General features: G+C 39.5%; 1 protein-coding gene across 10 annotated transcripts in view; it reads left to right on the forward strand.

Moving 5' to 3' along the window:
- Window positions 1-13,022, forward strand: part of Slc4a4 (solute carrier family 4 member 4) — a 329,139-nt gene that overhangs the window by 250,358 nt on the left and 65,759 nt on the right. For all 10 annotated transcript variants that reach the window (XM_063240311.1, XM_063240312.1, XM_063240308.1 and 7 more), the window contains 2 exons: window positions 1,252-1,385; window positions 6,570-6,841. In XM_063240311.1, coding sequence (XP_063096381.1) covers window positions 1,252-1,385; window positions 6,570-6,841 — 406 coding nt within the window. The remainder of the gene's footprint in view (window positions 1-1,251; window positions 1,386-6,569; window positions 6,842-13,022) is intronic.

Here is a 13,022-nt window from a genome sequence, read left to right on the forward strand (position 1 = left end):
GTGTGGAGATGCATGCTTTTAATTACGGCTACCAGTTAGGCTGCTGCAGAAGGATTTCTGATTTAAGGTTGGTCTCAGCAAGGTTGGCCTTAGTGAAACTTTATCTCAAAATAAAAATTATAAAAAGAACAGGGCTGGGAACGCAGCTCCATATGAGAGCACCTTCCTGACATGCATAAGGCCCTGGATTCAACCCCCAGTTTTAAAAAAAAAAAAGATGCACGTCAGTTTGTAAGGCAGTGATTCTTCATGACATGTTGCTTTGTTTTATTGTGCAAAAGGAAATGACACATTGATCTTCAAGGAGTTGTGCCTACAGAGGTTTAACTGTTTATAACTGTACATTTATTTCTTTTAGAGATCAGTTAGTTAAAGCTTTTGTGTGTGTATATTGAATAACGTGTATATAATGAGACTTTTTTGAAATCTGTGCCATAGAAGTTACAGGATGGAATGGAAATCATTTTCTTACTCTGCCTTCCTCCCCTTTCCTTTATGCAATAGCTTTTATGTAAAATGTAGCTACTTAAGTGTCCATATGTATTGTGTGAAATTGGGGTGAAACAGGACTGAAGATAACTGTAAGAGAAAAATGGACCTAAACCACTGGTCAGTTCCACCCATTTGGTGGGATTATACAATTTTTCTTAATTAGAATTACCCACGATTAATTTTTTCAGGTTTTATTTTCATTGGTCCACCTTTGTGTTACATAATGATCTCAGTCCTTGTGGGGAGCTGGCCGTGGACATTCTTCTGTTATTCACCCCTTCCCCCCCATCTCTTGATCTCCTTTCCTTTTGAGAAAGATCTGTCTCCCTACTTCATATTGTCTATCTTCTGTTTTCTTCTCTGTTTATAGTTTGGGTTTCTGAGGTAAGAGAAAGCATGTAACATTGAAGCTTGTGTGTCTAATTTATTCCACTTACCATTATGGTCTCAAGGTACAGCCATTTCCTTACAGATGACTCAAATTTATCCTTCTTTATGGCAGAGTTCATTCTTATCAAAGCTCAAAGCCTTCGTTTGCCTGCTCCTTACAGCTGGTACGGTTGTTAGCATTTGTCAAGTGGCCCACTTGTGGGATGGAGAAAGAAACCCTGATTTTAAGTTGACATGCGCGGTGCAGCATTCTCACTGTTCTGCACTCCTGACGGTTTGCTGGCGACCTCATCATACACACTCAAGCACTGACGTCACACAAGGGAAGAAGATGTGTCTCGTTTAACACCCGTGTTTTCTGTCTTTTAGGGCGTGTTGGAGAGCTTCCTGGGCACTGCTGTCTCTGGAGCTGTCTTTTGCCTTTTTGCTGGTCAACCACTCACTATTTTGAGCAGCACAGGACCTGTCTTAGTTTTTGAGAGGCTTCTATTTAATTTCAGCAAGTATGTATATATACATATATATGTAATTATAAATTAGAATTATTTGGTTGTAGAACATTTATAGCTGAGATGAAGCACAGAGAAGCAATTAGGTAGGTGCATGAATCAGTCAGAATACTGGAATGTTAAGATTTCAGAGTTGAAAGAACCTTACTTAACCTTATGTAGTCCATTTTACACTTGATTCAACTGAGGCCCGTCTGTTGTGTTTTATACTGCTCCTTCCCCAACTATTATGTGCTCCTATTGCTTTGTGCCCCAGGGTGCAGACCCCTGAGGACTCCGACCCCCAGGCCTGTGCTCTCTGGTTTCCTTAGTTTGGCCAGTGAGGAGCTGCAGCAGGACAGGAGAGAGAGCAAGAGGCCTAGCATGTCCCCCTCTCTCCCTGCTCTCCACTTAGCACAGCAGCGTGGCAGTGGCTCATCCTCTGGGACTCTCACCTCTGTCCTGCCTCCAGGATCTGGTATCTCCCTTCTGTGGCCTTTTTCGTACCTGCAGTGGATGATGGCTTCTTGCTGTGGTGGCTCCTGCAGTACCTCACTGTTCTTGGTAAAGGTGCCATTCACTGAGTTTTCCTGGGCATTCCATTTGAGCATGCCATTTCCTGCCGTAACCAAACCAGTAGACTACCAAAGAGATCACATGAATAGTTTAAAGTCACTTGTTCAGTAATGAAAAAAGACTATATGCTCTTCCCAGGTCTAGAACTCTTCACTGAACGTAGCTTTCAGGGCTCGGCCGAATCCTAACTAACATTTATTGAACAAGCATCATCCTAAGAACTTCACATTTGCTAACCCATTTAGTTCACGTAGCAGTCCTGTGAGTCAGGGACTGTACCTGGTTTATAGGTGGAAAAGCAGGCACTGCATAAGCAATTAAATTGTCAAGTGTTCCATCAGCAGTGGATGGTAGAGCTGGGATTGGAATTCCTGCCTTCTGATTCCAGAGCCCAGGCCTCTAAAGGACTCATAAGATGCTGCTAGTGAACACAAAATAATAACATCACTGTTTTCTTTTAGAAACTGTGGGTCATTCCAGGAAAAGGAATATGAACTAAATTTTAACCATTAAACTAAATGGTCATTTTAGCATGCAAAAATTCAAAATAAAATTTGGTATCCAGGTGTTTCTCTCCTCTACTTAATATTGCTAAGTAAGAATTATATTTAGTGGCAAATGTTCATCCTTGGATTGCAGAATTTTATGTATTGCTAGCACCCTAAGTTAGAATGACCATGTTCTGATAGTGGGCATTTTAAGAAATTAATTTTAGAATAGTTATCATCTACATAGTACCTCCTGGATTTAAGGGCTCTTATAGATCCTTTCAACCGTGCGTGTCATTAAACATAAAGGAGCAAATAAGAATTAGAAACTCCTTTTTCTTTTACTTATTCTGAAAACTGAGTTCACAACTCTAAGTTTTCTGAGAGTTTAAAGTTACAAATTTTAAATGATGTGAGTTTTCTGTAGATCATTATTAAAATCTCTCTGCCATCATAATTCCGAGAACATTGGAAAGGATTTTATTCATGTCAGTTTATAGAATCAGTTTTTATATGTTTAAGAAAATATTTTGTGACACAAGAAAGCCTTTATGCAAAGATTGAACAAGCATGTAGTATAAACAGGAACAAACATGCTTAGTGTTTGCAGAGAGATTTATTGGATAAAATGTGATCAGAGCCTTAGTCTGCAGAAAACATTTGGATCCTGAGTTGCCTTAGTAGTTGCAGGATAGAGATTGGTTCCTTTATTAAGCAAGTTCCTGTTACACTGTCACTCCTGTTTTATTGTTACATTCGTCCAAGTAATTTGCAGTATTTGGAAATAGTTGTAAAGCAATTCGAAATAAATAAGTAATATGTGGCAAACGCGTTGCTTGCAATGACATGAATTTGTTCAATGGCTATATCTTGTTTAGGGCTACTGAATCTTACTGACCCCCGTTTCCCAAAGCATGTTTCATCCATCTCTGGGTGCATGAGATGCTCTCTGGAAACCTTTCTGTGTTCCCAGTCAGCCCAGGAAGTGCTGTGTGTTACATTTCCCTCGTGGTAATTCACTTTCTGCTCAGCAGGCTGCAGGATCTAGAGTTCATGCAGTAAAGAAACTATTTTACTTTGTCTTTCCAAGATCTTCCCAACATATTTTACCTTTCTTTGGACATACAGGTAAATCCTATTTTTGTAGGTTAGGTAGAGTCATTTCAGATCATCAAACTGTTTCCCCTCTTATTTCTCTTTCTGCTAATCAAAGCATAACACTTTTATACCAAAGTGCCATAGGTTTTAGTGATTTTTTTTTTGAGTCATTCTCATTGAAGTACTCTGGGAATATGTAACCAGCTACTTTGGGTAAATTGTTTAGGTTCTTAAATGTAAGTTTATACAGGTTTATACATGCATTCTTCCCTTTGTACTCAAATCAATGATATTTCTAGCCATTAATTAATTAATGGATTTATTTTTCATCCTGTCCTAGAAACATCAATTCCATAACAACCACTAGTACTCTTAGAATGAATTGGAATTGTGCTTTCATCTTGTTAGGGAAGAAAAATTAAGCAATTGTTTTAAACTTCTAAGAAAAAAATCTACTGACTTAGAATTAATAAAACAGTGCTTCTTAATTCTTATACCAACAGTAATTCATTGCATGGTAATATAAATTATCTCAACTAGATAATTTACATTATTAGAACTCAACTTTTCCTGTGTTGTACTTATTTCATGAGAGTTAAACACTAGAATTGTACCCACAACACACACACACACACACACACACACACACACACACACACACACAACTGGAAAGAAATGGAAAAACTCTCTTTAGAAAGTCTCAGGAGAGGTGAGGATGTAGCTCAGGGGCATAGCACCTGCCTGGCAAGTGCGAAACCCTGAGTTTGATTTCAGTACAAAAAAAAAAAAAAGAAAGTCTCAGGAAATCTGTACAATCTGTGCATTCTTCCTCTCTGTGCAGCATTTTCCAATTCATCTGACTTGCTGAGATGTGCAGAGAACATAACATTAATGCTTAACCTATCTTGAGATAAATGCAGCTCAGATGGTGGTTGGTGATGGTGGGGGCTATTGTATAATTTTTAAAAGGATCATTCCAAGATTCAAGAGCTTTAGTTTCTAGTCCAACTTTGCCATTAAAATGTTGACATTGGATAAATGATTTGATATCCATTGGCTTTCATACCCTTATATGTAAAATGAGGCATTGTTGACAAATTGGTGTCTGTATTTGTCTGGACACTGGAGAAGCAGAACCAATAACGTGCAGATGCAGAAAGAGATAAATTATAGCGAATTGGCTCATATGACCTTGTAAGTTGGCAAGTCTAAAGTCTGCAGGGCAGGCTGGCAGGCTAAAAACCCCAGAGAACCAGTATTTAGTTTTAATCTGAAGCTGTTTCCCACAGAGCCAGAAGAACTGATGTCACAGATGAAGTTCAAAGGCAGGGGACTGGGGAATTCTTGTTTGCCTCTGGGGAGCCCAATCTTTTTGTTCTGCGTCATCTTCAACTGATTGGATGAGAATTATAGAGAATCATCTACTTCCTGAAAGTCCCACAAATTTACATGTTAATCTCTCCAAAAACACCTTTACAGAAATACCCAGAGAAATGTCTGGCCAAATATCTGGGTACCCTGTCATCCACCGCAGTTGACACAGACTTAAGCATCACAGTATCTAAGACAGTTTTAAATGTAATAGCCTCTGATTTTCAGCTGGAAGTGCAGTGCCCTCTAGTTTTCCCCTGGCACAGGTACAGCCCCTTTAGTTATATGTGCTGGTTCTCAGGGATGTGTGAGTCGCTGTCGCAGCCAGGTCTTCAGCCACCAGTGCCCCCAAATCATTACCAGGCGCCTTCTCTGTGAGCGCCCTGTGCTAGGTAATGAATCAGAATTTCTTTCTGTAAGTGGTGGGAAAACACTGAACAGTTTTAAACTGAGGTATCTGTCTGCGTTTAAAAGAGATCGTTGCAGTTGTGGGTTGTGGAGCAGAATTGGAATTGGGTAGAGCAGGTGTGGGTGACCCAGGGAGTTGGAGGTTGGGGCAGCAGTTCTTACTGGGGCCACAAACCAGGTCAGCAGGAAGGAAAGTGGAGCAGTGTTCGTCCCACTCTAGTAGCTGTGAGAAACCTGTCCTCTGAAAGCCAGGGTGGAGAGCTTCAAGCACATGCAGTCTTTCCTCACTAGGCAAAAAGTGATAGTCTGCTTTTTAATCATTGATAAATTTAAGCGTGATGTGCCCCTCTCCACTTAATTTTTAAAGAATCAGTATGGAATCATAAAATGTCAACCCTTGAGGCATCTTTTCCTGGTTATGAATCTTGAACAAATTCCCATGTAAGAAATGGGAAACACACTGGAAAACTGCAGAACTTCCTCAGATGGAGGTGGCCCAGGCTAAGTGTGCACAGGACTGCTCACAAGGTGACTTCACACTGATTTCAGTGAAAAGGTGCAATGTCTGTGGGCAGCCTTGTGAGAAGTGTGTGGTGTGGCGTGGCCCGGAGGCCTCTGCAGACCTGAAGGTGGCCCACGTTGATTCCTGGTGGCCCTCTCTTCATAGTGAATATCGGGTGCTGTCCTGTGCTATGGGCCTTTTTACCTATTCTGAAAAGTTCTTATTTATGCTTGAACATCTTGAGTTTTTTCTTCAACTTCATCCATCCTCCTTGCTAGATTTGATTATTCCTTTTACCACAACACTGTCACTTATTATTTTATGATGTTTATCAATTTGTCTCTCTCAGTAGACTGCAGAGGTTTGGGGACTCAGAACATACTGATCTGATGTCTCCATTAACCAGTAAACTGACATTTATTAAGTGCATAGCAGGTGCCAATGTACTTTTGAGTTGTTTACTCTGAAAACTTCATGAATGCATGAATATTATCCCATATTTTTGAATGAGAAAATTAATGAGTTATTCATGTACACATGGTATGGCTTCTTTCCATGTGCTTTTCTCAGACTTCTGAAATTATCTCTTCTACTAGACAAAATACTTAAACCTAAAAATTGTGGATAGAATTGAGCTTTGTATCTAGTAGCTAAAGATTTTGTGTTTTTAGCCATCATCCTGCAGGCTTTTGGTAGTTTTCGGTTCTGTATGTTTCATCACAGAAGATGTTAAGTGCATTTCTTTCCTCTTTCCAGGGACCATAATTTTGACTACTTGGAGTTTCGCCTTTGGATCGGCCTATGGTCAGCCTTCCTGTGCCTCATTTTGGTGGCCACAGATGCCAGCTTTTTGGTCCAGTATTTCACTCGTTTCACAGAAGAGGGCTTCTCTTCTCTGATCAGTTTTATCTTTATCTATGATGCTTTCAAGAAGATGATCAAGCTAGCTGATTATTATCCCATCAACTCCGACTTCAAAGTGGGCTACAATACGCTCTTCTCCTGTGCCTGTGTGCCACCAGACCCAGGTGAGGATGCCTCACTTACTGCCTGTGGGGGCCCTGTGCTTCCAGAAAGGTGCAGGCTCCGTGCCTGAACATTTCCAGGTGGAATAATGATCTTCAGGCAAGAGTCTGCTACCTCAGGAACCATCATGCTGAATTGGAAACCTTTATTCCATTGGGAATAAAATTGAGTTTTCTAGAGTATGAACAAAGCCAGCTCAAAACGCTGAAATTAATTCAAACTGCTATATGGTAAAGAATTTGTGCATTATTCTCGGCTTCTTGTGGCAAGGAGATCTAGGTACATGTACTGTTTTAACAGGTAAAATATCAGATAAATCTAAATTTGCTGAGTTTGTATTCCATATTTCACTGTTTCTTTATTGCTCTGGGGATATTATCTTTTAAATAACATTTAAATAGATTCTTTTAAGCTTACAGAAGGAAAAAAGTGTCCAACTTGGTCTTTAAAGTTGTTTTTTTCCATGTAATAATTCATCACTAATTTTATACTATAGAAGATATGTGGAAAAACAATTTGATTTGGTGAAAGTTGCTTTACATCTGTTCTCGTAGAGTTAAGGGAAAGTTGTGTCTCTGACAGGGATACTTTAAGGCGGATTGCATAACTTGGGGTCACAGTACTGTGGAGCGTGATACCCACGCTGCTGAGTATTGTTTCGTGTCACCAGGAGTGCAGCAGTATTCTAGGGATGGTGTAAACTTGGGATGTAAATTGGGAGGAATTCATGCAATATCCCTTTAACTTCAGGATTCTGAGGGAAATCTTTTTCACATTGACAATGAAATAGACATGCTTATACTGCAGACCAGATACAACATGCTTATGATTGTGAAATGTAAGATGCTGCAGAGATTTTCCTTGCCTGTGGGAGGCTGTGTGAGATTACCCACAATTCCCTGTGGCAGCCGTTCTGCTCTGCCTCCTGGTGCAGAGCCCGGGAAGCCCTGCAGCTAGGCGGAGACACGGGCTCAGCATCTCCCAGGGGTGCTCAGTTGTGTGAGGAAGCAGAAGCAATCTTGGGCTTCGCACTCCCAGGCTCTTTTTGTCTTATTAATAAATAGTTGCAATGTGTAGTGGCTGCATTCATTGTGGGGCACTGACACTGTACACAGCACATTTTCGTTTCTTCATGCTCTTCCCTTCCAACTCTTGGTCTCCTTCCCTGTGACAAAAAGATGTTTCTTTGCTTTCTATTGTCTTGTATTTGACTCTGTAATTTTTGTCTTAAGGAAAAGCAGCAGTCAAATAAAACCTGTACTTAAAAGCAAAACTGAGAGAGAGCCTAAGTGGAAATTTAAAGATTCAAATATCGTACAGCTCTAACACCCTGGGAGTACAACAAAGTGTGCTGCTTTGGAATTCCTGGGTGTCATAATTCTAGAACTTCTCACAATGGAACAGGCACACATTGCATTGTAGTTAGAATCAATTCAGTGCGATCCCCAGAGAGCCAAGACTGTGAAGGACTCTTCTGAGAGAGAAGGGCGAACCCCTTGGCCATTCAGCCTGTGCACACAGGGACCCCAGGCAGTCAGACATCCAGCTTCCAGACATGTCAGTGGTAGGGTTTTGAGCTCTGCTAGTCACTTCCCTGTCTCTGTCTCTGTCTCCGTCTCTGTCTCTCCTCCTCTCTCCCCTCTCCCTTTCCCCTCTCCCCTCTCTTCCTCTGACTTCACTAAGCTGACTTTATTAAGATTTCTAAAGACATGAATTTCCTCTCAGCTTTTTGTGTACTGGGTGCTCCTACAGCCAGAGGAGGGCTTGGTCACTTGGTCATCAGTAGAGATGCGTGCCTTCCCAAGCTGGTGCAGCCCTGCATTCATTGTTTTCACTGGATGTTGCAGAAAGGGTAATATGGAACCAAGGAAGATTTACATCAATGTATTTACCTTGTACAACATTCAACAAAGATTTCCCATGCAAGTCCCCTTCGAGGAAGGCTCTGTTGTTGGCAACAGGACACTGAGGGCTGAAGCAACTTAAATATGCATGGCAAGGGTAGGCTCTAAGGCAGTAGCTTTTTCTTTTTTATGCTTTTTTTCCTCATTTGTCATTATTCTTATTTTTAATTAGTACAAGCTTGTAATACATAATGAATACATTCACTGCACTTCCTGTTTTCCCCAGAGAGTGGAAGAAATCAGCCTTAAGCCCCCAAGGAGTTGTCTCAGAAGGACTCTGACAATTCCTATACCTGTGGTACTGGTGTAAAGCAACATAATGGGCTTTGAAGCCAGAATATCTTGAGTTCAAGTCCCCAGTGGCTAATGCCAAATCTGTGACTCTGGTAGCTTAGGCTTACCCTCCTCCTCTGTAAAATGGGGCTACTAATGGTACAGTCTTATAAAACTGTTTTGAAAAAAATAAGAGATGAATGTAGATAAAAATACATCAGATGTTTTAAAATATGTACTGAGTAAATGCTAGCTGCATGAATATTGTTAACTTTCCTTAAAATTTAGGGCTAGCATTTAGATTTCAGGATAGATGATTGTGTTACATACATCTGTCTCTCATTTCTGAGAGAGAGATTGAACTTTGTCAGGCAGTAAGCTCATTTTTCAACTATGCTGTTGGCTGTACCACTGCAGTGGTCCAGATGTGCACACAGGGAGGAGAGATTTTTTTTACACCTATGGTGGTGAAATGTGTCAGTGGTTTGGAAAAAGGCAAATGGATGTTACCTGCATTTTTGTAACAGTCTCATGCTTTATAAAACTAGTCTTTGTGTATGTTGTGTAGACTGTAAGGCTAGTGTTTATATATTTCCATCATAACCTTAATACTTTCTGACAACCTTCATATAATCTTAATAGTTCCAGTAGCAAGCTGCATAGATCCATCATAAATGTAATAGTCTTTGGTACAGACTAAAAAGTGTTAATGAAAGAATAATGCAGATTCATGTACAGTCTTAGTGAGTATTCTAAAAACAACAGAAGACCAGCCTTTCATCACAACATGCATGCTTAGGGGAAGAGCTCAATCGATGAATCAATAATATTTAAATTGGCTGATGACTTGTTTAAACCCCGGGAGGGTACTGTGTATAACCACAAACTGCCCAGCGTCGTGGGCTTGCAAACTGAGCCATGAATGAGTTTACTTAGTGGGAGTGAGGAGTCACTAAAACTATAAGAAAACTCCCAGCCTTTTTTGTCTTTGTGGAGATAATTCTTCCTCTTTTTATATTTGATCAGCCTTATTCCATAAACCTTCATCATGCCCTGATGTACCTTTTCTGACTGTACTTTTTCCCCTTTCTTTCAGCTCAAATTATAGATTGGTAACAGTTGATATATGCCAGATTCAGTAAAAAACTAAGAAGGCAAGTGAGCCAGAACATACGACTTTCTTAGGTGAATGCATAATTTTGCATTAAATTCCTATTTTTAAAAATTAAATCTCTATTAAAGAATATGGAAACAAGTAATGTTATATTCCCCAACCTACCTTGATAGTTATATATAGCAGGAGTACATATGAAAGAAGATAATTCAGTTCAAAATCCAAAAATAAAACAGCAATATCCAATGAAGGGCATCTCAGCATATTTCATTTCATCTTAGTATAGAAAATTATCCATGTGATAAAATATAAATAATATGTGCTCTGGAGAAAAGCTAAGTTTGAATTTCACCTCTGACACAAACCAGCAGAGTGACTGTGAGCTTGATTCAGTATTTAATCTCTGTGTCAGTGTCATTAGCTATGTACTGCTTTAGCAATTGCACCTTCTCTTTAACTTTGACTGTGAACACTAAATGACATAGTATATGTAAAATTTCCTGGTGCCTAATAGACACTGAATAAAAATGTATTCTTTTTCATATTTTTCACTATCCTACAAAAGATGGCACAATTTAATCTCTTAGCTGTGTTCTTTGATCTGCCTTACTTCTGTAAACCAGAGGTTCATATATTTAAGTTTTCAGAAATTTTCCGAGGAAAAATTACTTAGTAAAGCTTTTGCTGCATCCCTACTTCCTAAAATAATTAACAACTAGTGTGATATTGTGGACAAATGCAAAACACTTGAAGTTATATTTAAGGAAAAAAATTAAGAACGTCAGTATCTGCGTACCACTGAATCTCTAGATGATAACAGTGTTAATATAATTGTGCAGAAAAAGTTTTTAAAGTCTTGCAGGCAGTGTTTTTGGATCTAAGAAAAATCTATATAATTCATTCAAAAACATTCTAGAATTTTGTCCTAGGAAGCCTTCGGGTCAGCTTTTCATGTCTCTTTTGTCCTTTTTCCTTTCTCCTCTACCCATTGTACAAAGTTTTACTGAGAGTTCATTTCGTTGCTTTCTAGGAATTGTGCTACTTGCAATGAAGTAGAAAACGTATGAATACTTAGACATGTTACTTTTCATAAAAGATACTATTTTTGAAAAAAAAGTCAATTATTATTGTGTGAACATACGTTCAGTTGTTATTTGGCCCAGACCTTAGAAGTACATTTTTATTCCAGTACCGTGCTTTTCACTAGCCTCATGTGTGAAGGTTTTGGTAACTGTACTGAGGGTATGTTAGTATTTTAGAAAATGGCAAGCTAAATTTCCTGTTGGTCTTATATCTTCAGGAGAAGGGTGCCTTGCTAAAAGGGATGAGTTATAAAAGCAAGAAGAACCCTCAAGGGGCTGGCTCTCTACTGTTAACAGAGGAGATATATTTTATTGATCCATTGTTGACTGCCCCAGGGAACATGCTTGATAATTCAGAGGAGGACATTCTTTCTCAGACACTGAGCATTAATGCCTGTTGTCCTCTCTGAGCAAAACCTGGCTGTGTCCCTGGTACGGAGCCATCAGACCAAGCCAAGTGACTGGAAATAGCTATGGCCTCTGTTCTATACCTTCATTCGCATCAAGATTTCCAAATGCTCCAAGATAGTTATCACTACAGTTGAATTTAAAAACCATTTCTTTTATATGATTTCTCTGTTGCCCTAATATATACAGTGTGACTTTAACAAGATCTGTTGAATTGTGTTTCCTGTGGTCCAATCTTGTAGTCAATATATATTTCACGATTAAGCCCATTGAAAGAAAATGAGGAAATGAAAGAGAATCTTACCTTCCCTGTACTGTACCGTATCACATGAAGTTTTACTGTGTGTGCTGTGCTGTTTACGTTAGGTTTCATCGTGAACTAAAGGTCAGGATAGGAAGGACAAGCACTGGTACAACGCTGCTCAGCTGGCGCTTGTGGAGGCCCTTCACCAGGACAGTCGGTGCCTTCTCCTTCATTGTATTGTGGTCCTTTGAGAAAACCACAGATCCTCGAAACTGCCATCATGTTAGCTTCCTTTTACTGTCCTAACCTGTATTTTGGCAGTTCTGAATAATGCTTGTGAGAATCATAAAAGGAGGAGCAGTGAATTTGGATTATTACAAGACCTAGAAAACTTTGTAGCTTAGGTTTTGCATGAAACACACACTTATAAATTTCCCCAGAGTAATGTCTGTAGCATATCACAAATGTAATAATGGGTGGGTATGGAGACGGAAGCTTTCATAGGAGTAATCGCTACATAAGAAACATTAATTTTGTTTAATACTTGAGGCTGAGAGAGTGCCAGATAATTTTCCCCAACAGTTACTTCCGCTAGAATTTTCCTGCTTCCCTTTGTCCTCCTGCAAAAACCATTTCTGCCCTTTTATTGATCTAGAAATTTAGAGCAGGAATACTGTACTTTACCAAGAGATACTAGTATGCTTAAGTTATCCTATCCTTATAAAACTGGGTATGACCACATAGCAAGTAGTATGTTTGGATCCTCTGTGTTCATTTGTGTCCTCTGTGACTGTGTCTTTTCCAGTTAGCTCAGTTTCCTTAAGGTGTTGCTTAGCTAGAATGGAATAAGACATTCGAGTTTTGTAATTGTGGAGAATCATCCTCCAGCTTCTCTTACTCACTGCATGTTAATCAGCTCCGCATGACTGTAACTCTGAGAAACTATGTTGAAGGTGAAGATTCAGATGATGCTAATATTTAATAAGAATCCTGTTAATGCCAGCCATTATCCTGGAGTAGTTTAATGAAGTGTACTTGATAGCATATGTGTATTTAATCATCACAAAACCCATAAAGGGTGGCTGATATTCTCCCGGCGGGTGAGTGCCTTCTCTGGGTCTGAGAGCTGTTATCATTTGGGCACCATTTCTTTAGCTC

The sequence above is a fragment of the Cavia porcellus genome, unplaced genomic scaffold (assembly GCF_034190915.1).
Source record: "Cavia porcellus strain 051 isolate PalLab524CR breed Dunkin Hartley unplaced genomic scaffold, mCavPor4.1 scaffold_30, whole genome shotgun sequence".
Classification (NCBI taxonomy): domain Eukaryota; kingdom Metazoa; phylum Chordata; class Mammalia; order Rodentia; family Caviidae; genus Cavia; species Cavia porcellus.